The sequence below is a fragment of the Monodelphis domestica genome, chromosome 3 (assembly GCF_027887165.1).
Source record: "Monodelphis domestica isolate mMonDom1 chromosome 3, mMonDom1.pri, whole genome shotgun sequence".
Classification (NCBI taxonomy): domain Eukaryota; kingdom Metazoa; phylum Chordata; class Mammalia; order Didelphimorphia; family Didelphidae; genus Monodelphis; species Monodelphis domestica.
In genome coordinates, this window is record NC_077229.1 from 224489907 (window position 1) to 224512442 (window position 22536).

The 22536-nt window shown below is 35.0% G+C and overlaps 2 protein-coding genes across 5 annotated transcripts in view; one reads left to right on the forward strand and one right to left on the reverse strand.

Annotated features, from left to right (window-relative positions):
• The first annotated feature begins 1466 nt into the window (after positions 1-1466).
• Positions 1467-21354, forward strand: TXNL4A (thioredoxin like 4A). 4 transcript variants are annotated; one of them, XM_001366396.5, is made up of 4 exons: positions 1467-1583; positions 2628-2801; positions 13934-14037; positions 17104-21354. In XM_001366396.5, the coding sequence occupies exons 2-4, from the start codon at positions 2649-2651 to the stop codon at positions 17273-17275; spliced, it is 429 nt and encodes a 142-aa protein (XP_001366433.1). In that variant the 5' UTR covers positions 1467-1583; positions 2628-2648; the 3' UTR covers positions 17276-21354. The 4 variants fall into 4 exon arrangements, with proteins under 4 accessions (XP_001366433.1, XP_016287225.1, XP_016287227.1 ...); XM_016431739.2 differs by lacking the exon at positions 1467-1583 and adding an exon at positions 6255-6328 and having other exon boundaries at positions 2663-2801; XM_016431741.2 differs by lacking the exon at positions 1467-1583 and adding an exon at positions 2900-2964 and having other exon boundaries at positions 2664-2801.
• The window catches only part of HSBP1L1 (heat shock factor binding protein 1 like 1), a 71517-nt gene continuing 59436 nt past the window's right edge, over positions 10456-22536 (reverse strand). The window contains exon 5 of the transcript XR_008917644.1: positions 10456-11739. The gene's annotated coding sequence lies outside the window, so the exon portion shown is untranslated. The remainder of the gene's footprint in view (positions 11740-22536) is intronic.

The following is a 22536-nucleotide window of genomic DNA, read 5'->3' on the forward strand; positions in this document are numbered from 1 at the left end:
ATAGATCAGCCATAACTTTGATAATGATGAAAGAAAATAGCCTTTATGCTATCTGCAGGAACTCAGAGACCACTCAGGACTGATCAGAACTGTTCTTATTTAAGCACAAATGCAAGTTTACTTCCAGGTCATGAATCATCATTTTATCAGGTTAATCCTGATGTTTCTCCTCAAAATGTATTAGTTAAGGCAATTCTAGTAATACAAAGCCATTAGAGGTCATACGCAGATCCATTAGATTCTGAATTATATTCAGAATCATTTCCCCAGTAAACAACTATGAATGACCTAGTTATTTTCAGCAATAAGGTGATCCAAGACAATCCCAGAGACTCATGATGAAAAATGCCATCTGCCTTCAGAGGAAAACCTGATGGAATCTGAAATAAACTAAAACATACTATCTTTCATTTCTTTTTTGTTTGAGTCCTCTTCTAGAAAAATGACCAATATGGAACAATGTTTTACATGTTCCATATTTTACATGTTTACAATGTGCACATGTAAGAATCTATCAGATTGTTTACCATGGGGGTTGGGGGGGTGGGAAAGAATTTTGGAAATTTGGAACTCAAAAAGTGTTTTTAAATGAATGCCAAGAAATGTTTACATGTAACGGAGGGAAAACAAAATATTATTAAAAAAGAAAAAAGAAGAAATGTGAGCTATTATTGCTGTTTAGTTGGTTTTCAGTTCTGTCCTGTCTCTATATTATCCCTTTTAGGATTTTATTGGCAAAGACAATGGAATGTTTTTTTTTTTAACTTTCTTCTCCAATTCATTTTACAGAAGGGGAAAGTGAAGCAAATAGGGTTAAACGACTGGCCCTGGGTCACACAGCTAGACATTTGAGGCTAGATTCGAACTCAGGTATATAAGAAGTCTTCCTGACCTCGGGTGCACACACAGCTATTATTACTGATTGAACAAGACCTGGAGTCAGAAGAATTTGAGTTCTCCTCAACTCTGCCTCCAGGCTTCCCATCCTCTTTAAAGGCTTAGCTCAAATGTCACCTCTCTCCTGTTAGCTGCTATTGCCTTCCTTCTTAGATTAAGTTTCCATTTTCCTTGCACATAGCTTATACAGTATATAGTTATGTTGTCTTTTCCTTTGCAATTTGAGCTCCCTGTAGGTTAAGTTTTTTGTTTGTTTTCCGTGCTTGGCATTGGGCAACCCAGTAGGCACTTGTTGCATGAGTGGGCTAAGATGATTGTTAAGGGGGCAAAAAGGGCTCTGCAAAGCTTAATACATTAGTAAAATGTAGGTTCCTGGAGAGTTTATCCGTCATTCTGTTTCTCAGCTACTAATACCTAATTGGTGCTCATTCAACGTATTGGTGGAAAGGAAGGGACTCAAACCTATCACCTCAGATAATGCTGTAGACTGAAGTTCTGGGAGGGATCAGTTCCGGGCTTTAGACTGCGCGCGCGCGCGTCCCCGTAGGGAGCGCGTTCTCCCTGCTTGAGACGTAGACGCGCCCGCACATGCGCCCTAACGCACACACGCTGACGTCAGGGGTGGACGTCGTGCCTGCAGTTCCACTGGCCGTACCTGCAGCAGGTTTTTCTCTCTCTGCCGGCAGGTTTGTGCGCTTCCCCCTTCCTGAGGGTCTTGACCCGTTGCGATTTTGAGCACCCTTTTCTGTCCTTTCGCCATTTCCCCCGAGGCTCAGCTTCAGGCACAATCTCCTGAGCTGTAATTAGGGAGATCCGGCCGGCGCTGCCTCAGTTGGGGGGCCGGAAAGGGAGCTTGTGGCCCGCTGCCGGCCCCAGTATGTCTCACGTGGCTTTGGGATCCTGTCCTAGCCCAGGGCCGAGGCAAAAGAGGGGAAGCCTGGGGAGGAAGGGTGAGGACGTGGTTGGACCCCCTGTCTTTAGTGTCCAGGATGCACGGAGACTGTTCTCCTAAGACGGGGGATCAATTTGAGAAAAACTGCCATTAGTTGCTCCACCTCCCCTCCCCCCACTCTGTGAATGAATGAACGATCCCCTTCACCCCCCCCCTCCCCCCAGATTAGTCAAAAGACCCGAGCTGGTGACATGGTTATTGAGGCATTTAGTGCTCTCTTTTGATGCAAAAAACTACAGAGAAGTACATGACATGTAAAAGGCTCACAACAGTATAGATGGGACAAGACTTGAATCTGGATCTCCTAATTCTCTACTACTTTTTCCATTCTTGCACAGTTATTATATTTGAGACCACTAATTAGGTTCTTGAACATTTCTACTTTTACCCTTAAACTAAGGAAACACGGAAAATATGTGATCTAGGTTTAAAAGCTAGCATCTCATATTAAAACAAAAAATGTTTAATTGATTTGCTTTTTTAGTCTACCAACATATAGATGCTCTAGAGGTACATAAAAGCCACAGAAGTAGGGGGAGGGGCAAGAGTCTCATTTAGCATTTGTAAGAGTGTAATTTTGTAGCAGTGGCATTATAGATATGGTTGCTGTCAGGTTTGGGAGGTTTTTGTGGAGGAGCAGAATAAGGGAGTATTCCGATTTTCCCTAGTGTGAGTTGAAGTATCCACAGAGGTTACTAGGATTACTTCATAACTAGCAAGAATGGGATGATCAATAAAAAAGAACATGATTTTTTAATAAGTGGATTCTCTTCTGTAGGACCCAAGCTAACTGTTCAAGATGTCGTACATGCTTCCCCATTTGCACAATGGTTGGCAGGTAGATCAAGCTATTCTTTCAGAAGAGGACCGAGTTGTTGTTATTAGATTTGGACATGATTGGGATCCCACCTGTATGAAAATGGATGAAGTTCTATATAGTATTGCAGAGAAGGTAAACATTATTTGACTAACAGTTTTTAATACTATAATCCCTCTTGTTTATTTAAAAAGCACTTTGATGTCCTTTTTCTCCTTTGATCCTCCTAACAGCCCATGAAATAGGCAGAACAAGTATTATCTTCATATTACAGATGAAAAAATGGAGACCCAGAGAGGTAAAGTGATTGTAAATGTTCAGTATGGGAATGGAGGCAGGACTTGAACCCAGACCTCCTAATTTCCATTCTTTCATACTGCTGCTACTTATAATTGAAGTCTTTTATTGGGAAAGGTATATGATCTAAAATTTAAAGCTGTACCTCATATTGGAACTCATGAATTGATTTAATTTTAGTCTACCAATACATAAATGGGATACATCAGGTATTTTTCTAAATTTACTTACTCCATCTTTTTTTAGTTGTAACTTCATTTAAGATTAAAGCAGAACAAGGGGCAACTTGATGGCTCAATGGATAGAGAGCCAGGCCTGCAGTTGGAAGGACCCTGGGTTCAAATCCAGCCTTAGCACTTCTAGTTGTGTGACCCTGGCCAAATCACTTAACCCTAATTGCCTACCCTTTACCACTCTTCTGCCTTGGAATCCTAGACAGAAGGTAAAGGTTTAAAAAAAAATAAGATTGAAGCAGACCAGAATCATGATAAACGTAGTAAATCCATGTGTGACACAAGCTTCCATCATAGTGGATAATCAGTGAGTATTGTTAGTTTAGTCTTTCTTGATTTCAGGATCTTATTGACTCCTGTTATTTACTACCTTCAACAATAGCCTATTTTGTGACCAACAACAAAAAATATGAAAATTAGTTTACTCTCCATATGGAGAAAAACAGTAGCCTTAAAATGGCAGGTCTAAACTTTGAGAGGATATTCCAGTTGTTTTATGTCTTATTTTTAGAGAAAACAATTCTCTTCCACCATCTTTGATACTCTACTTTACATATGTTTTAAGTTTTGTTTTCAATACCTGTAGTTTAAAACTTTCAGATATACATGTAAAATTCACATAGAGCATACTATAATCTTGAAATTGTTATCTTTGATACTCTTCTTTCTTACTCATAGAACTCTTTGTATATATGCATGAACTAATTGCTTCCTCTGAGGCAAATTTCATAGACATTTGGAAAGAAAGTCTTAGAATTGTACAATTTAGACATTTGTCTAAACCAGAGTTCAGGTATCCCTTCCACATTGCAGGGGTTAGGGGCCAGGTGCCCCTGACTTCTGGAAAATCTCAATAAAATTTTTTGATCGTTTCTTTGTACCAAAGAAGAAATTGAAATTTTTATCTTTTTCTTTTATGGAGTGTTTATAGTAAAAGAAATTGTGTATTCATGGTATTAAAAGATAAAAATATATTGATATTTTATAATAATATACATATAGTTTTACATATATTTTATATATTTACATATATTTTGAGCATTTCTGAGTTTCTAAACTTTTTCTGTGTTGTCTGCTGGCTTTTGTGTCTTGTCTTCGGCTTCCTCAAAACATCCCCCAAATTCCTAATTACTTTTTTATTCCAACCCGCAATATATTGAAACTGAGATAGGGAAAGTTGCAATGTGGAAGGTACCTATAATATTTTTCAGGGATCTTGTTTGTTGACAACAACAATAGTAAAGTGACATATTACTGTGTCATTGGGTGGTAAACTTTTTTTCTGGAGCATGTGGTAGGAATAATCATTTAGCACTGAGAAGTCAAATAGCTTTTTTCCCAGATGTTATGATGATGATGATAAATTGAGATGAAATTATCTAAAGTAATTTGAAATGTAACTAAAGGTTAATGAAAGCTATAAAAATTCTTTTAAATCACCAAATAAGATGGCTCATTTTTATAAACATATTTTTAGCTTTTTTAAGCATTTTAAAATTAATTAATTAATTAACTCAATTTAATTAATTAAACATAGTTACCAACAGAAACACACACACTCTTGTCATAGAGGATAGAGTGCTGGGCCTGAAGTCAGGAAGACTCATCTTTATGAGTACAAATTTGGCCCCAGGCACTTAATAGCTATGTGACCCTGGGCAAGTCACTTAATCCTTTTTACCTCAGTTCCTCACTCTGTAAATTGAGCTGGCAAAGGAAATGGCAAACCATTTTAGTGCCTTTGCCAAGAAAACTCCAAAAGGGTCATGAAGAATCCAAAACAACTGAACATCGGCAATAGGATGGGAAAGCTAGATGGCTCATTGGATTGAGCAAAGAGCCTAGAACTCAGGAAGACCTGAGTTCAAATCCAGCCTCATACACTAGCCCTGTCACCCCGAGCAAGTAATTCAGTTTGCCTTAATGCACTGGAGAAGAAAATGGCAAACCACTCTAGTGTTTTTGCTAAGAAAACCCTATTTATTAAGTGTCCAATGGGCCTCTGGGTCATGAAGAGTCAAGAGTGCCTGAACAGCAACATTAAAAAAATAATAACATATATCCCTCTCAACATTTTGGTATCAAAAAACCCCAACAAAACTCCTGGTAGTCACCAATATAGATTTCTTCATTGGATCATAGGGTGTAATTTACTTTTTTTGGCAGTTGGCTAGAGATAAGAATTAAAGAAATGCTATGAGTCTTTTGATTTCAACCATTTTACATTTACATTCTCCCACCTCAGTAGCTAAGGAGTCTGTGGAGATTTCTGGAGAAAGCAAAGGACAGCTCATTTCCTTTTTAAACTGGGAACCACCACTGACAAGGAATAGTTCTGGAGGCTATGACCCTTGATTCTCATTTTGCCAATTGCTTATCTGTATCATCCAAAGTTAAATATAAATACAACTGTAATGTTAAGCATAAGAGGAATTTATGTCAAATAATAAAATTTTGGATAAATATTCTTGAATCTTATATTGTTCCTGGTAGCATTAAGCAGAAACATCAAAAGAAATTAAATTCCGCTACCATTAAGTCAAAATAAGGCTGCAGTAGTTGATGATAGAAGTATCAATCATTTCTTCCTATTCTAACAAAACTGTAATGTCATAATTAGTTAGGGAATATAATGCAGGTTTTCTAGATTAGCCTTATTCTTTTTCTAACTCAATTATTTCCATAATGTAAATCATTATATAAATGGGTAAACTCTGTATAACTATATATAACATAAATCACCAGTAATGAAAGCATTTTTAGAAATAATTTGAGCTTTGATGTACATTTCTATATCATTTCAGTAACAGTGAAAATTTGGATTTAGTTTTACATTGACATATCTATTTTAATATCTATACAAACCTGAGATGCAAAGATTTTTTTTTCTGTACTTTGTATTCTTCTCCCCCCTCCCCCCCTTTCAATTTAAGGACATAGTAGAAATGTATAATTCTGGAATTTGTTTTGGGGGAGCATTACAACAATTCTTGACATTTAAGGTTTCCATGGAAAATAAGAAAAATATAACTTTCTATTTAAAAATCTCCCTCTGCAGAAATGGCAGATAATGGGAGATCTCCTTCCTCATCTAGCTAACGAGCCATGTTTGGATATCACGACAGTTTTAAAGTGAGTAAAAGTTCCAAATGTTCAGGTGGGACTTGATTATACAGTACTTCTCCTAGAATACAGTTTGTTAACATACTGCTTTTGCCAATCATCACCTCATGCTGATTAATTCATTTAATTTTGAGGTGTGTATGTAATAATGGAAACTATCTTAAGTCTTTATTAAGTCTAGAGTTTACTATTCATGGTTATGTATAATAATATTTTTGGACATTAAAAATAAAGTTGTCATTTTAACAAGCAATTTCAAGAGCAATTTAGACTAAAATATTTCTTTTATATACACAAAACATTTTTGTATTTTGAATGATAGAGGCTCACAAATAATATTTGAAGTCATATTACAAATAAAAGTAATGAGTTTCAATTAATGTTGCTTTGAGATGTGCCAGGACATCAGAATTTTGCAGACAGAAGGAAACTCAGAAGCATCTTATTTAACACCTTCATTTTATAGGTTAGGAAAAATATGTAGAGGGGAAGTAACTTGTCCAAATCACACATTTAGTTGATAGAGATGGCACTAGAACCAAGTCTCCTGATTGCAAGCCCAGAGCTCTTTATATCAGATTATATACTCTCACTTCATATTGCCTGTTTCTTTATAGCCAACGTGCCAAAAAATCTTTCTTACATTTTTTTTTTTGAAACTCTGGTAGCTGCAGGATGGACCATATACACAAAAATAAACTAAAGATGTGGCAAAACTTGAAGATACAGATTAAGGTTTTTAGTTTTGGATTATGTAGCATTTGGAACAGCATATTGATAGCATTTTCTTGGAACTGTGTTAGAGATAAAATTTTGGGGCTTAAAAAACTCCTTGGCTGTTAAGAAAAATGAAAGAAAACCATTCTTTCCAGTGGGAACTGTGCAGTCACCTAAAAATATTAAGTGTAGTGCTTGCTTTGGCAGCACATATACTAAAAACATTAAGTATTTAAAAAAGGTGCTTTATAAAAAAGATATTGAGTTTGACTGTTTAAAGATTATAGCTTGTTGTTAAAAAGGCTTTATGGAAAATTACAGATTCTCATTAGCCCAAAGTTTCTATACACAGAAGGCCTTGGTGCTAAAAGTAAAAAAAGTTGCATGAGGCTAAATGAATTGTTATGGTAGAGTAGATCACAATAAGATACCCAATTGTCTGCTGGTAAATAAAATCATCATTTGATTTTCTTCTGACAGCTTCAGAATTAATCCCTTTACAAATATCAAAGTTATTACCTAAAAATGTGTATTATAGAAAATGATAGATGATTTTTTTTTCCTTTTTGAATACCTGTATACACATATACCTTTAGAGTGTTATTTTTTTTTTAAATAACCCTTACCTTTCATCTTAGAATTGATACAAACTGTTGGTTCAGTGGCAGAAGAGAGGGTAAGGCTAGGCATTTGGGGTTAAGTGACTTGCCTAGGGTCACACAGCTAGGAAGTGTCAGAGGCTAGATTTGGACCTAGGACCTTTCATCTCTAAGGCTGGCTCTCTAGCCACTGAGAGTGTTTCTTAATGGAGTATTAAAGAATGACAAAAAGATAGAGTTTTGTAAAAATACCTTGTACCCTTTAAACTTTGTGTTTAGAGTTTGACAGTTATACTGATAAGAAAAAAAATTTTTAATAAAAATTCTGTAAAATTTAATTTTGAAGATTAAATGTGTGATTATTGGTATTCAGTTACTTTTATGAAAACATACATTATGACCATCTTAGATTTATATTGGGGAATTCTTGGACTTTAGGTAAAAAGTTTATTTGTTTATATAATACATAATCATCTTTCCCATATTCCCATGTTTTGCCTTTTTCCATTGGATTTAGTTCTTTGTTTTAGGGGACAGAAATTGATCTTGAACTTTGTTATATTCTAGTCTTGTCATTTTATCTCAAACCTTTTTATAATATTTCCCTTATTAATATTTTGACATATCTATTTGCTCTTTCTTTTATGTTTGAAGTAGTGGCAGAGATCTGTTCATAGTACTGATCTTTAGGCATGGTTAAAGTATAGCTGGTATGCAGAAGTCATTCTGGTTTTCAATAGGGGTGCTGTATAGGTGTATGTTCGGTCAATAAAAGAGGTTATTGAAAGAAGTAAAATTTATTGTACCTTGAACCCCGTTAAATTTTTTGAAGAATAGTAGGTGTAATAAAATTGCTGAAATTAGTAATAATGAAGCAGCAGTAAGAATATTGGATAGAATGCCAGGCCTGCAGATGGGGGGTCCTGTGTTTAAATTTGGCTTCAGGTAATTCTTTAGCTATGCTGTGATCCTGAACAAGTCATTTAATCCCAATTGCCTAGTCTATATTGCTCTTCAACCTTGGAACTGATACTTAATATCAATTCTAAGATAGAAGGTAAGGTATTAAAAATAAACAAATAAATGTAATTGTATATGTAGACATATCTTCTTAATAGTAGTAATATTATGGAATTATCTTAATTCATAATGAATTTTCAATAAAATAACTAAAATATCCTTTCCTCTGATTTTGAATGTATAGAACTTAGTAGATTCTAATATTTATGTATATACGCATATAAATTAAAATTTTCATTACTTTGAAGTATTTTTAAATTATTGATCATCTTATTATTTACTATTTCTTGTTGCCTAGAATTTCATTTAAAATGAAGTCAGAACATCTGTCTTCAGATTTTCTGGCACACAAGTGCATGTGTTTATTTTTTACACACTTTCTTCTTTAGATTTACTTTGCATATGAGAAAATAGAGTGGCCGATTGCACACATGAAAATAAAGGCATATTCTATGGGATGGCTCTCTGAGAGGGGAGGAGAAAGATAATAAAATTTGATAATGTAAAAAATAAAATAAAATTTTATTTTAAAAATAAAAGGATAAATATTATAGATTTAGGTCTGAAAGGCATCCTAGGGGCCATCTAGCCCAAACCTGTCATGTCATAGATAAGGTATTTAGACCCTTGGAGTTTTAGTGACTTGCCTAAGATCACACCAGCATCAAGTAGCAGAGCTATAATTCAAACTTGTATCCTCTGATTCCAAATCTGACACTGCACTGTACCATGTTGCCTTTACATTTGGGGGGGTGGGGGGCAGCGGCACGGCGGCTCTGTGCTGTTATGAGTAGTGTCTTATCTTCTAGGCTAGGACATAGTGATTGAGTACTTGTGTGCCTACTCTGTGTACAGCACTGTGCTAACCAATGAGCAGGGTGGAAAGAAAAAATACATAGTTGTATATAGTTTTAAATTAATATATATATATTTATGTATGTATAGTTATATAGTTGTATTTTTCCTGGCCTATCAGAAGTTTACAGTCCAGTTCTTATCAGTCTTTTCATGACCTTGTTTAGGAGTATAATTTTGAAAATCAGCTTTTCCCTTTATTTGGGGTTACTGCTTAACATTGTGAAATTTAGATTACTCCACCCTACTTAGATCTTACTTTATGGAGAAGATGAAGTTTTAATCTCCTGATTGACCAATGAAGGTACTTAGTTCTTACTTTATAGTGAAGCTAGAACTTTAAGCTAAATCTATTTTTAGATCTTAATACAAAAAGGTGTTACTATAAAGGATAAATTAATCACAAAAATGTCAAGTAACTAACAAAAGGTGAACTTAAACAAGGAAGTGTTAAGTAACTCAAAAGATATAATCTAATCAAAGAAGATGAGAACTAAAGAATGGGCATTTAGAGGGGACACAAGGGTAAAGGTCTATATATTTGGCTCACTTCCTCTCTCTGGGACCTTTTGGCGGTGGAGATTTGGCTGGTGGCAGCGTGCTGGGCCTTTCGGCATCTTAACATGGCTACAGGCTATTGTCCAGTTCGGTGGTGAGTTTCTGGCTGAGTTTTTTTCCCCTTTACTTTCCAAACTTATCCTCTTAGAAGCCTCTAATCTCCTTCAGAGACCTAGTGGCGGAAATCTTGAACTCCCCCTGGCACAGGCCAGGGGGGAGAAAACCTATACCCTCTTCCCTCTTTCTCCTTAAATCCTTCCCTCTATATTAATTTAAATTACCATAAATTTCCAGACTGACTTGGGTATTTTACTTGGGATTTTTTCCTTGGTGACCAATTAATTTAGATTTTAAGTCACAACCCTAAAATTATCTTTACAGTCTGGCTAATCCACGAAGGTTGTTTGCAGGATTGATTGCAAGGGTTTACACTAGAATAATTTAAAAAAAATGGAAGTCTAAGGACAAGAAGACCGAGACACTCATAAAATTCATGGTCAATGCCAAGTCTTCCAGTACTCCTATCTCCTGAGGTTGACTAAGAGGAAAAAGGTGTCAGGCGAAATAACCAGCTGACTCTATCTAGGAGTGTTTTCTTTAAAGCTTCTTAATGAAAAGTTAATTCTATGTATTGAAATTATTTATTAAAATACCTTTTTCATAGTAGTTACACTAGTTTAGAATGAATAAAATGCCTGTTGTATTTTTCTTCATAAAAGATTTTGATATTGTTTGAAACTTAACAAATTATCTTGAGGTATTAGATAGTGAAAATAGGAAGCATAGGAAGTTTTTCTTGCCAGAAAGAACAATGCAGTGTTTGTGGTCAAAATCCTATTAAAAGATATCATACCTAGATTTGGGATTCCCACAAAATTGGACTCAGACCATGGGAGTCACTTTACTCAATATTAAATGAAATTTATAAAAATCTAGGAATTCAAGCAACATATGACATACTGTATCATCCCCAAAGTTCAGGGCAAGTGGAGAAATTAAATAAAGACATCAAAACAGTGATAGGAAAATTTTTTGCAGAAACACACCAAAAATGGACAGACATTCTACCATTAGTTCTGTTCCATCTTAGAACAAGACCCAGTGGAGTGCTGCACATCTCTGTTTGAGATGCTATATGGACACTCAATTTGTCAAGGAAGGACTTGTAAACCAGCTTACATTGCAATGATAGTTGGAGATTGTCAATTAACAAAACATATACAAGCTTTACAAACAAGAATAGCAGAGTTGCATGAAATGGGCTTGATACAACAAACAGTACCTCTGGATTATAATTTGCACATCAAATCAGGAGACAAAGTATACTTAAAGAATTTCAATAGAAAATTAGCTACAGACATAAAATGGACTGGACCACATGAAGTATTGCTTACTACCCCGACAGCTATAAAAATTGCAGGGAAAGTCTCATGGTTCCACTGTTCCCACATAAAACCAGAAAAATCCAACATCACTGTAACAGACAAGAGAAAATAATTAGACAAAAGATAGTAGTGAGAAATGAAAACAAAAACTGATTAACATCAAAAAGTACATCACAAAGCAACAATAGTGACGCATAATGTTCCAGACAGTGAGATCCCAGCAGTCAAGCATGCCACACCAAGAAGAAGTCAACTTTCCAGGCCAGAGGAAAAGCATCAAGAAAAGCTGCCAGAGAGAAGAAACAGAGAAAAAGCTGAAATGGATAGCTAAGACTTTGAACTTTGTAAATTTGTTATATAAAAAGAGGACAGATGGGAAAATAGTACTTCTGTGTAAGACTGAGTACAGCGAAAGCATAACACAAAATTAATTTCACATATTAGGGAAATAGCATGCAACATTATATAACTTGGAAGAAAAAAGAGATCCATCGGTCAACATGAGAAATGGAAATCTGAAGAAACTTGATAAGTATTCATTCAACACAACACTATTAGACACAAAACACAAAATGACATATTGGGAGACCTTGTTTAAATAAACAAGTGTATATAATTAGTTCCATAAGGTCTTAGGCAAATAGATCAAAAGATATTTCTATTTTACTGACATCAAAATTAGGGAACTATGTATATTATTGTATTATATATAAATCTATAAATAACATGAACTATAATTAGTTTAATAAAGTGATATATTCTGTAAATATGTAGCATAGTATGTATATATGTTGTAAATAAGATTAGGTTATAGATTAGACTAGGGACTTAGAGAATAGTTACAAGTAGGGAATAGATTAGATGTAAGTTAAGTTAAACATAGCATAGACAGTTAATTATACTTAGAAATAGACTTAAGCTGCATTTGCAGATAGTAAAGTTTTAATTGTTTATTGTAAAGCTCATGCTGAAATTGAATTTAATGGAAATATATAAATACGTTGTAATTAATTATAATTAAAATAGGAAAAATGTTTGTATTTGTTTAACTTAGCAAAAGTAAGTAGTATTAGTATTAAGATTTAAATTTCTTTGTAATGTTTTTGTTCAAATATTTATTGTGCTGAATTTATTGTAAAACCTTAAAACTACCCTTACCCAAACTTTTCTGCATAGAAGTCCTTAGAGTAGATATAGTGAGCATAGAATAGTGATAGAGTAATTGAGGGAAGTTTAGTATTTTGGGTGGAGTAGTTAGAAATTAAATTTAGTAGATTGGTAAGTATAATAAAAATAAGTGACCTTGGGAAGGCCACAACAAAAAAGGGGGACGATTGCGGAAGGGAAAAATAAAGCAGGTGGAACAAACAGCAGTTGGAATGTTAGATATTGACAAGAATGACATTTGGTGGGGGGAGGGGACTTGGAGACAGTTGGTCTTGAGAACTGACTCTCTCTTGGCCCTCGAACTGGAAGGAGCTCTTGCACCCTGTCTCAGGGTAGAAGTACCTCTATTCTTGGATCTTTCCCAATTGTGTGCTCTACCTGGATTCCTGTGATCCAACAAAAGGATTTAAGGGGAGTGGTTTGAACTGTGAGGCTGGTCTTTAGGGGCGTCAGCCTGAAGAGACAGGCCCAACTAGCTCCAATGGTCAGAACCTTTTCTTCCTCTTACTGTCTACTGCTAAGACTTGGAAATTAAGAAAACCAGCACAAATTAGCTTAGACAGGAATAAAAGAAACCCTCCACCAGCCTGGGAGGCCTGACCTTAGCTCAAAAGCTGAGAGACTCAAACCCAATCTAGGGAAATCCTAATTCCCTCTTCCCTGATATCTCCCCAATCCAAACTTGTTATTAAAATTCATCTTTATTTAAATAAACCGCAGTCAGATAAGAGAATAATCATTTCAGGGGGACATAGAGGGAGCTGAACCTAAGGACAGCCATTCAATCATAAATGGTCCTTACTGGACCCCTGCCAGGTGACCTTGGTCTGGGGAGAGGCTTGTCCCTCAGGAGGGTCTGTGCTTACCTGCTCTGGGGTATCTTCAACATCAATCCAGAGAAGACGTCCCCTCAAGCTATCATAGGTGGCCCATTTCTCGGGAACCCCAATTTTCAAAGATAGCCTCTCAGTAGGGGGTATCTCTTCTTTTACCTCACCAGCAGCCATATTCCCTGTCCCTTCAAGTCCTCTATTCCCTGTTACAAAACCTTCCTTACCTACTGTACCTCTTCAATCCTCCACAATCCCTTTCACTATTACAACATGTAAGTGTCAAAATTTGTGATTGTCCTCAGTATTTTTTATTATCTAAAAGCTATCATGGGGAAAATGGTTCTTGGCAATTATAAATAAATGCCTTTATGCAAAATACCAAATCATATTGTAACTAAATTCTTTAAAAGTGTACCTTTTTGAGATGAAAGTAAAAAAGATTCTAGAAATATTCCTCTTTTTTTTTCATTTTTCTTTTAGGTAAAAAATTTTGCAGTTATATATCTTGTGGATATTACAGAAGTACCAGACTTCAATAAAATGTATGAACTGTATGATCCCTGTACTGTCATGTTTTTCTTCAGGTATGTTATTTTTTAAAAATATTATTACTCAACTTTTGTTTATTCTAGAAAACTAGTGATGTTTACATATTCAAGAAATCTTTGGGAATGGTACTTACTATTTTGGAAGAGTTGATTTACATTCCAAGTAGAATTAATTTAGAACACAAAATGAATCTCCTTATGTTAATATTGAAATGAAGTCATGCCAATTAAACAGTAATTTTTAATGTCATCCAATAACCTTTTTATAAAATGTGACTGCTGAGAAAATCAGGTTAAGTATAATGAACGTATTCAGGAGAATTTCTTTATTTTCTGTGTATATTTTTTTGGAGGTATGGTGAGAATATGTTACGTGCAAAGACTTTAAAATAATGCCTACGGTATTAACATGACTTAATTTCCTGAGTACATTACATTTAATAATTCATATGTAATATTAATCTGCCATTTCCTTCTATCTCCAAATTCCTGTGACTAGTTTAATTCAGAAAAGAAAACATCACAGTTTTTCCTGTGTGTTAATTAATAGGAGGGATGGCCAAAGAAGACTATATGGAGGGGACATTTGGGAGGGACATTGAATGATAGGACCACAATAGGTAGGGAGACAGGAAATGGATATTCCAGACTCAGGGAAGAGAATGAGTCTGGTTCTCAAACTCTTTGTGTTCATATCACAATTTTCTTTGCCACTAGGAATGGTGGGACATTCTGCCTTTCCTTTCCATTCTGCTCTGTCTCATTATCTTCTTTATTCTCTAGGACTCACCATGGAGAAGGTGGCTTTGTTCCTAAAAAGGAGAGAGCTGCTATTGTGACCTTCCCAAAGCCAATTTAGGAAGACCAGGTGGCAACTGCAGGAATGGGAAGTGGGGAATGTCAGAATCTCAGGGTGTGAGGAGAGGTTTCTTAGTATACCTAATAATACTTGTGTCACACATCCTGTAAGAATTAGTGGTATGAGAAGGGAGTGTATGTGAACAAATACCACATAGACTGGTTTGGGGGAATCATAAGGTACAATCATAAGGCACATAAAGGGGTGTAGGTTGAGGTAAAATTAGAAAGGCAGGTTAGAAACATGTAGACTCTTGAATGCTATTTCAAGTAGTTTGGATTTGACAATGAAAACTTTTTTTTTTTTGACAATGAAAACTTTTGAGCAGGGGAAAGATCTAAGTAGGCCTGTGTGAGAGCAGTATTATGGATGACAGCTTAGTTAAAAGGAGAAGATGAGGCAGAAGTTATTGGAAGTGTTCAGGTAAGAAGTTATTGGAAGTAGGAAACAAATGATAGGTAGAGATACAAGAAAGGTATAACTAAAGATTTAGCTACTCACTGGATTTGAGAGAGAGGCAGGATTCAATGACAACACTGATGCTGGTTTAGTGGGAAAAACACTGAATGTGAAGTCAAAATGGTTTAAGTCTCTGCCACCTCCTACCTTTTACTTTAGGCAGTCAATAAATATTAGGTTTCTGCTATGTTCAAGTATCTACTATATGATACAGAGACAAAAATGAAACAGTCATTGCCCTCAAGGAGGTTACATTCTAACAGGGAAGATAATGTGTGTCTATATATATTGATATGTGTGTATTGGATGTAAAATATATATCTACAAAGTATATTGAAGGTAATAATTTGAAAAGTGAGGAGCCAGTATTGGGAAAGCTTTTGTGTAGAGGGTGGCACTTTGAGCTGAGTTTTAAAAGAAACTAGGAATTCTAAGAGGTGGAGATGAGAAGGATGGAAATTCCAGGCATGAAGAAAACTTGTGTCCTGGCACAGACACAAGTGATGAAGTGCTGTGTGTGAAAAATATCAAGAACGTCAGGTTGGCAAAATTAAAAGGAAGGGAATAATAAAGTTAAAAAGAGTTTGTAGTCAGGTTATGAAAAGTTCTAAGTGCCAAACAGAGAAGTTTATAATTGACCTTAGTGCTCTAGGGAGCTACCAGTGTTTATGGAGTATGGGAGAAGGAGATGGCAAAATTCTACTTTAGAAAAATTACTTTGGCAGCTGTGTGGAGTATTCATTGGAAAGGGAGAAACCTTATGCAGCAAGACCAATTAGCTGGCTCTTGCAAATAACCAAGATAAAAGTGGTGAGGGTCTGATTTGGGATGATGACTTACTTGAGTAGAGAGAGGGGAACAAATGCAAGAGATGTTATAGAGGTAGAATTGACAATATTTTGCTAGTAGTTGGAAATTAATTTGCCTTTTTGTAATTTTACCTTTTGTTTCCACTTCTCAGTTCAGTCCTCTTAGGTTAAATAGGAAATACCTAATCCTTTTCCTACTTAACAGCTCTTCAATTACCATGTCTCTCCTGAGTCTTCCAGATTATATATCACCTGTTTATTTAGCTGGACATTCTCTTATGACTCTTCACCATCTTGTTTATCCTTTTGAATGTTCTTGAGCATATCATTATTTTCCCTAAAATATGTCCAGAATGAAATAATACATCAAATATGGTTTTATATGTGTGTGGTGTGGTGTGGTGTGGTGTGGTGTGGTGTGTGTGTGTGTGTGTGTGTGTGTGTGTGTATACACACACACTGGGTAGCACCTCTATAGTCTTAGACACTATACCTTTCTGGTTACAGCCTTAAATTACATGAGCTTTTTTGGCTGCCTAATCACATTGTTGATTCATATTTAGCCCTTACCACTTGCCTTCTATCTTAGAATCAATACTCTATATTGGTTCCAAGGCAGAAAAGTGGTAAAGGGTAGGCAACTGGGGTTAAGTAATTGCTTGGGGGTCACATAGCTGATAAGTATCTGAGGTCAAATTTGAACCCAGGACCTCCCATCTCTAGGCCTAGCAATAGATTTCTAGAGAAAGTTTTTAATTTATACACAGAAAACCAGAAATGGCAGATAATGCTGTCTTATTTAAGATGATAGTGATATTGCACCTTTCTGCAGGGATGAATCTCTGATTGTAATGAGACTTGAAAAGTAATAGCAAAGCATAGCTTTTTTTGATAAAGTGTCTGTGTGGAGTATTTGACATTCATTTTCCTTTAAAACCATATGTGAGTTGACTCTCTTTTTCTTTCTCTTTGAAGGAACAAGCACATCATGATTGATTTGGGTACAGGTAACAACAACAAGATTAACTGGGCAATGGAAGACAAGCAAGAGATGATTGACATAATAGAAACTGTATATAGAGGTGCTCGTAAAGGTAGAGGTCTCGTGGTCTCTCCAAAAGACTATTCCACCAAATACAGATACTGATGTTATTTTGGAGATCAGAGCTCTAATTCTTTAAGAGTATGTAGAGGCTATTGAGTATTTTTTATGTATGGAAGTTGTTGGGCTTTTTTTTTTTTTACCTATTTAAATATTTTGGGGAAAATGCTTGAAAGATACATGAAATAAGGAGCTGGAACATCTTTTTTGGAATTAGGGCTATATAGCCTTAAAATTACAGGGTATTTTTATATGGTTAAATAACTTAAACAATTCACAGCTGAAATAATTAAAATACATGAGAATGTGATTATAGTCTGTTAATGTGATTTTTTTGTTTTGGAACAACTTTGCGATTGAAGATTCTTTGCTTTTAGTGAAAACATGGTTTGACTAAATTTGCCTCAGAAGACTGGAGAGTTCATTTAACCTTTCAACCGTTATATTTTGTAATCTGTTATTGATCTATTCTTGTTATTTGATAACGATACAGAGCTTTTAAAGTGCCCCCCCCCCCCCGAAGTAAACAGAAATGTTCATCCTTTCATCTAACTGTAAACAAAACCCTACGATATAAATGTATTTTTTAAAAGTTCAATTAAAATTAAAGGGCTCCTAGAGATGGGAGGGCCTGGGTTCAAATTTGTCCTGAAACTATGAAACTTCTGAGCTATGTGACCCTGGGCAAGTCACTTAATCCCAGTTAACTTGCTTTTACCACCCTTCTGTTGTGGAACTAATACACAGTATTGATTCTAAAACAGAAAGCAAGAGTTTATTTAAAAAAAAAATTAAAGGCCTGAGGGTTCAGTTAGTTCACTTTCTACTTTAACAGAACTACATCTAACATTTAGTCTTATTACTCATTATCATTATTTGTTTTCTCCATTAAAAATTTCTGGGGAAGTTGACTCTACTTAGAGGTAAAAATTCTTTAATGTTAACTTTACTATGGCAAATTAAACCAATTTCTCTTATGTTCAGCCTAGGTGATTATTAAAGGATAACAGATTTAGAACTAGAAAAAAAGACTAGATAAAAAACTAAGACCCAGAGAAGTCATTTCATTTGTACAAGGTCATATCTCTAATGAATAGCAGAGCAGAACTTGAATTGAATGAACTTCCTAATTCCAAATCAGTTATTCTTTCTGCTATATTATGCAGTTTTATAGAATAGCTCATGTTAATCATATCCCCAGTATATGTGTGCATGTGAATTTGCTAGTCATTTGAAGGAAATTGCTAAGTTAATCCTTACCTTTTTTTAAACAAATATATCAGAATTAATATCTTAAAAATGTCTCCTAGAGTTTTGTATTCCTTTATATTTCCATTGTTAAAAACGTTCTTAGAAATCCTTTTTTGAACTGCTTTCAGAGCCAGCTTGTGTCACAAGAAAGTGTGTCACCCTTGGAAGTTTGATCAGGAGCGTACAAAAATGTCTTGCCTGATCACTCACTGTATTATTCAGACTTGACCTTGAATGCTTTTAATTGCTTTCCAAATTTTACATCCTCCCTCAAAGACTGAAGAATTTGATTTGATTAAGGATATTCAGAAGAACAAGCTGTCAGTCCTTTAAAGTGTTTCCTTTTTTGAGCAACTGATTTGGTTAGGATAGGTATGTAGCCTGCTGAGGAAACTCCTTTCAAAGGGATGTTATTTGTTCCTTTATATCTTGCCCCCATGTCTAGAATACCCATCCTTTCAGCTCTGACTTGGAATCTCTAGATCCCTTTAACTCAGTTTGTGTTCTCCCTTCAACAAGAGGTATTTTCTGTCTCCTACCTAGTCCTACCACTAAAAATTGTCTTCCTCATCTTGAAGGATGTTACAGTGTATGTAATTCCTGTTCATTTTTGTACCTTTTATATCCCTTCAGCAGAATATAAACTTCTTAAGGAAAGAGATTGTTCTTTTTTGTATTTGTAGCACCTAAAACAGGAGTTACCTTACTACTATCCACAGGCCAAATATACCCAGTTGCCTACTGCTTACTGTCCCCAGCTAAGAATGGTTTTTGCATTTTAAAGTGCAACAAAACTATTTTAAAATGTAAAAACTATTCTTGGCTCTTGGATTTGCCCTTGGCTTAGAATATTGTTTGGCATATAAGTACTCAATACTTAATGACTTGAAGTGCTAGGATCAGTAATTATTTGACTATATAAGTACTTCTGTTTGTTTAGAACAAGTTAGTATCTGGTTACTTTATGATCACATTGCATATATGATGGTTGGCTAATGCTTAATCTGGAAAAAAATAACTGGTTGACTGGTTATCATGTATATTTTTTCATAATGGCTAAAAGTTATTGAAATATAATCAATACAAATGGAAATTATTGTCTATTTTTATCTTTAGGCCTTTCTCTTAACATCTTTGTAAGTTGAAATGATAATAGAAAAGACAGTTTTTCCTTTTTGTCAAAGTATTTAATCTACCATTTTAATTATTTCTCACCTATAATGACATTTGCATTACCTAAGGAGTGGAACCTAACTCATCTATTTAAGCAACCTCTTATAGAAATGGGATGGCCTTCTGTCTGTGTAAGAATTCAAATTATGGTCCTAAATTTTCATTGCAGTGTTAATGCTATGTTTCTTTGTCAGATATATAAAACATCAATCTTTTTTATCAATGACATTTATGATTTGTTACTTCAAGCAGATGTCAGATAATTTAACCATGAACAAGCTGATATCTAACAGTTATGAGTAGTTGAGACATTAAGAAAAAAAAGTCTAATAATTTGCTAATTATTAACTCCTCTGGGTTTGTTAAAGCTTTATCCCTGTATTAATTAGATCATTAGGAAGCTGTATGCAGAGACCATATTTTCACAGCTCCCTTGAGAAACATCTTCCCCTTGCTGGAAGTTAACATTGCCTGTAGCTATTACAGAGTGGAGTATTACTGTATCTCTTGCAAAACTGTAATTGGTAATAATGCCTATTTATATAACACAGTGCCTTTTATGAAAGGATCCTACATGTGAATTCCTCTTAAAATTTATTATTTATTATTTCTACTCCAAGTCTCTCCTCTTTGTAATCCATTCTCCATACAGCTACCAAATTAATATTTCTAAAACAGAGGTCTGATCATGTCTCTCCCCTACACACAAAAAATCTTTAGTAGCTGCCTGTGGGCTCTGGGATACAATTTAAACCTCTCAGCTAATAATTTAAGCAAGTAATGAATAAGTATTAAGTGCCTATGGTGTTCCAAGCATTGTATGATTGTTTCATATATGAAACAATCCCATCATATTTAAGATCTCCAAATCTGGCCCCTTCCTGTTTTCTTTTATTTCTCTCCTTTACTTAATCTTTGTTTAAGTCAAATTGGTCCCTATTTCCCTGAACTTGATTGGTCATCTTCCACCTTCATCCTAATCTTTGCCCAGACTGTTGTCCTTTGCCTAGAGTGTACTCCCTCCTTACCTCAACTTTTTAGAGTCCATAGCTTTTTAAATTCAGCTTACTTACCACTAATATGGAAAACCTTTACAGAGCCACTTCTTCCCCCTCCCATCCCACAAAATTGTTAACATTCTCTCCTTTATTGAACTAATCTGTATTTATTGCTCTGTGAATTTTTAATCCCCAGCTTCTTTCAAGGTTTAGCTCAGGTTCCACCTACTAAATGAGGCCTTTCCTGCTCCCATTCCAGTTATTAGTATTTTCCAGGACCCCAAAATTGCCCTTTATATATTTTATATTTACTTATTTATGTACATGATGTATATGAATTGTAGAATAGAAGTTCCTTAAAAGCAGTTACTGCATCATTTGTGTCTTTGTATTTTGAATGCCTTGCCACCTAGTAGGTATTTAGCAAGTGTTTCTTGAATTGTTGATAATGAAAATACTACATATATTCCCATTTGGCCTTAGTTGTCTAGAATCTCAGAGCTGATTCATTGTTCATCTGCAGTAACTAACATTTACAGAGCTTGTTTTGGGGATTTTGATGCTTTTGTTCATTACTAATTTTTGAGTTTTAATTCTGTTCTCTTTCAATTTTGTTATTGTATATACCAGTTTTGTAAATGATCTCAGATCATTTTTGGAAGTGGAATGCAAATCATAAATAAAATGCTTTATTTAGTTAAAGTTTATGGAAATAACCCTTTTTTGATGAGCAAAGAGAGACACTATTGTCATGATTTAGTAATCTCTGAAAAAGGAAGGAATTTGAGGATTACATCTAAATCTCAAATGTTTTAATTTTATGTGTACAGCAGTAAAACATTGGCAGCAATAACCATAATTTTTCTTTAGATTATCAACTGAAACCATCCAACTAGCATATTTGTAAAGCCAGCTTTGAACACCATCACTATAATTGATATTCCTTAGTTTGCTATGGTATGCCTTTACTTTTTGTTGGATCAGGGTCTAAGAACAGGTTGTTTTTTGTTTGTTTGCTCCATTTTGCAAAATGAAGTGATGTACCACTTGATTGGATTAGAATGTCTAAAGAGTTGTTGTGCCATATATTCATAGCAGACATTTTCTCTTAGTGGGAGATTGAATAGGTTTATATGTTTTACATTATTTCTGATAATGTTTATTTTATCAGAATAAAGGAAAATTATGTCACATCTTGCATTTTAATTGATAATTAACCTTTCATTATCTGGTGCTATTAATTTATCCAATAGGTATTTGTTGAGCCCTCCTATATGTGTGTTAAGGGGCTTACAATCAGAGAATCAAAGAATTACTCATAAAAATGAACTAACAATATCAAACAATCAATACCAAATAAGGCTTATGGAAATTAGGCATAATAAAAATCAATTACAGGGGGCAGCTGGGTAGCTCAGTGGATTGAGAACCAGGCCTAGAGACGGGAGGTCCTAGGTTCAAATCCGGCCTCAGCCACTTCCTAGCTGTGTGACCCTGGGCAAGTCACTTGGCCCCCATTGCCTAGCCCTTACCACTCTTCTGCCTTGGAGCCAATACACAGTATTGACTCCAAGACGGAAGGTAAGGGTTTAAAAAAAAAATCAATTACCAATGTCATTTGTTTTACATACAAAATTGCTTTTCACTATAGTTTCTTTGTAAAGATTCTTTCCTACTTAAACAGTAACCAAATTGATTTGTAGATCATTGAGATTTTTAAACAAAATCATGGGATTCTGTGACAAAGTACTGCCAATGTATAATTGAATCATAATGATCATTTTTGTTTTCATTCCATATATGTCAACTGTTGAAATGTACTATTGGGAAAACATTATAGAACAACACCCCTGATTCTCTAGATAGAAAATCCCCATGGTTTTT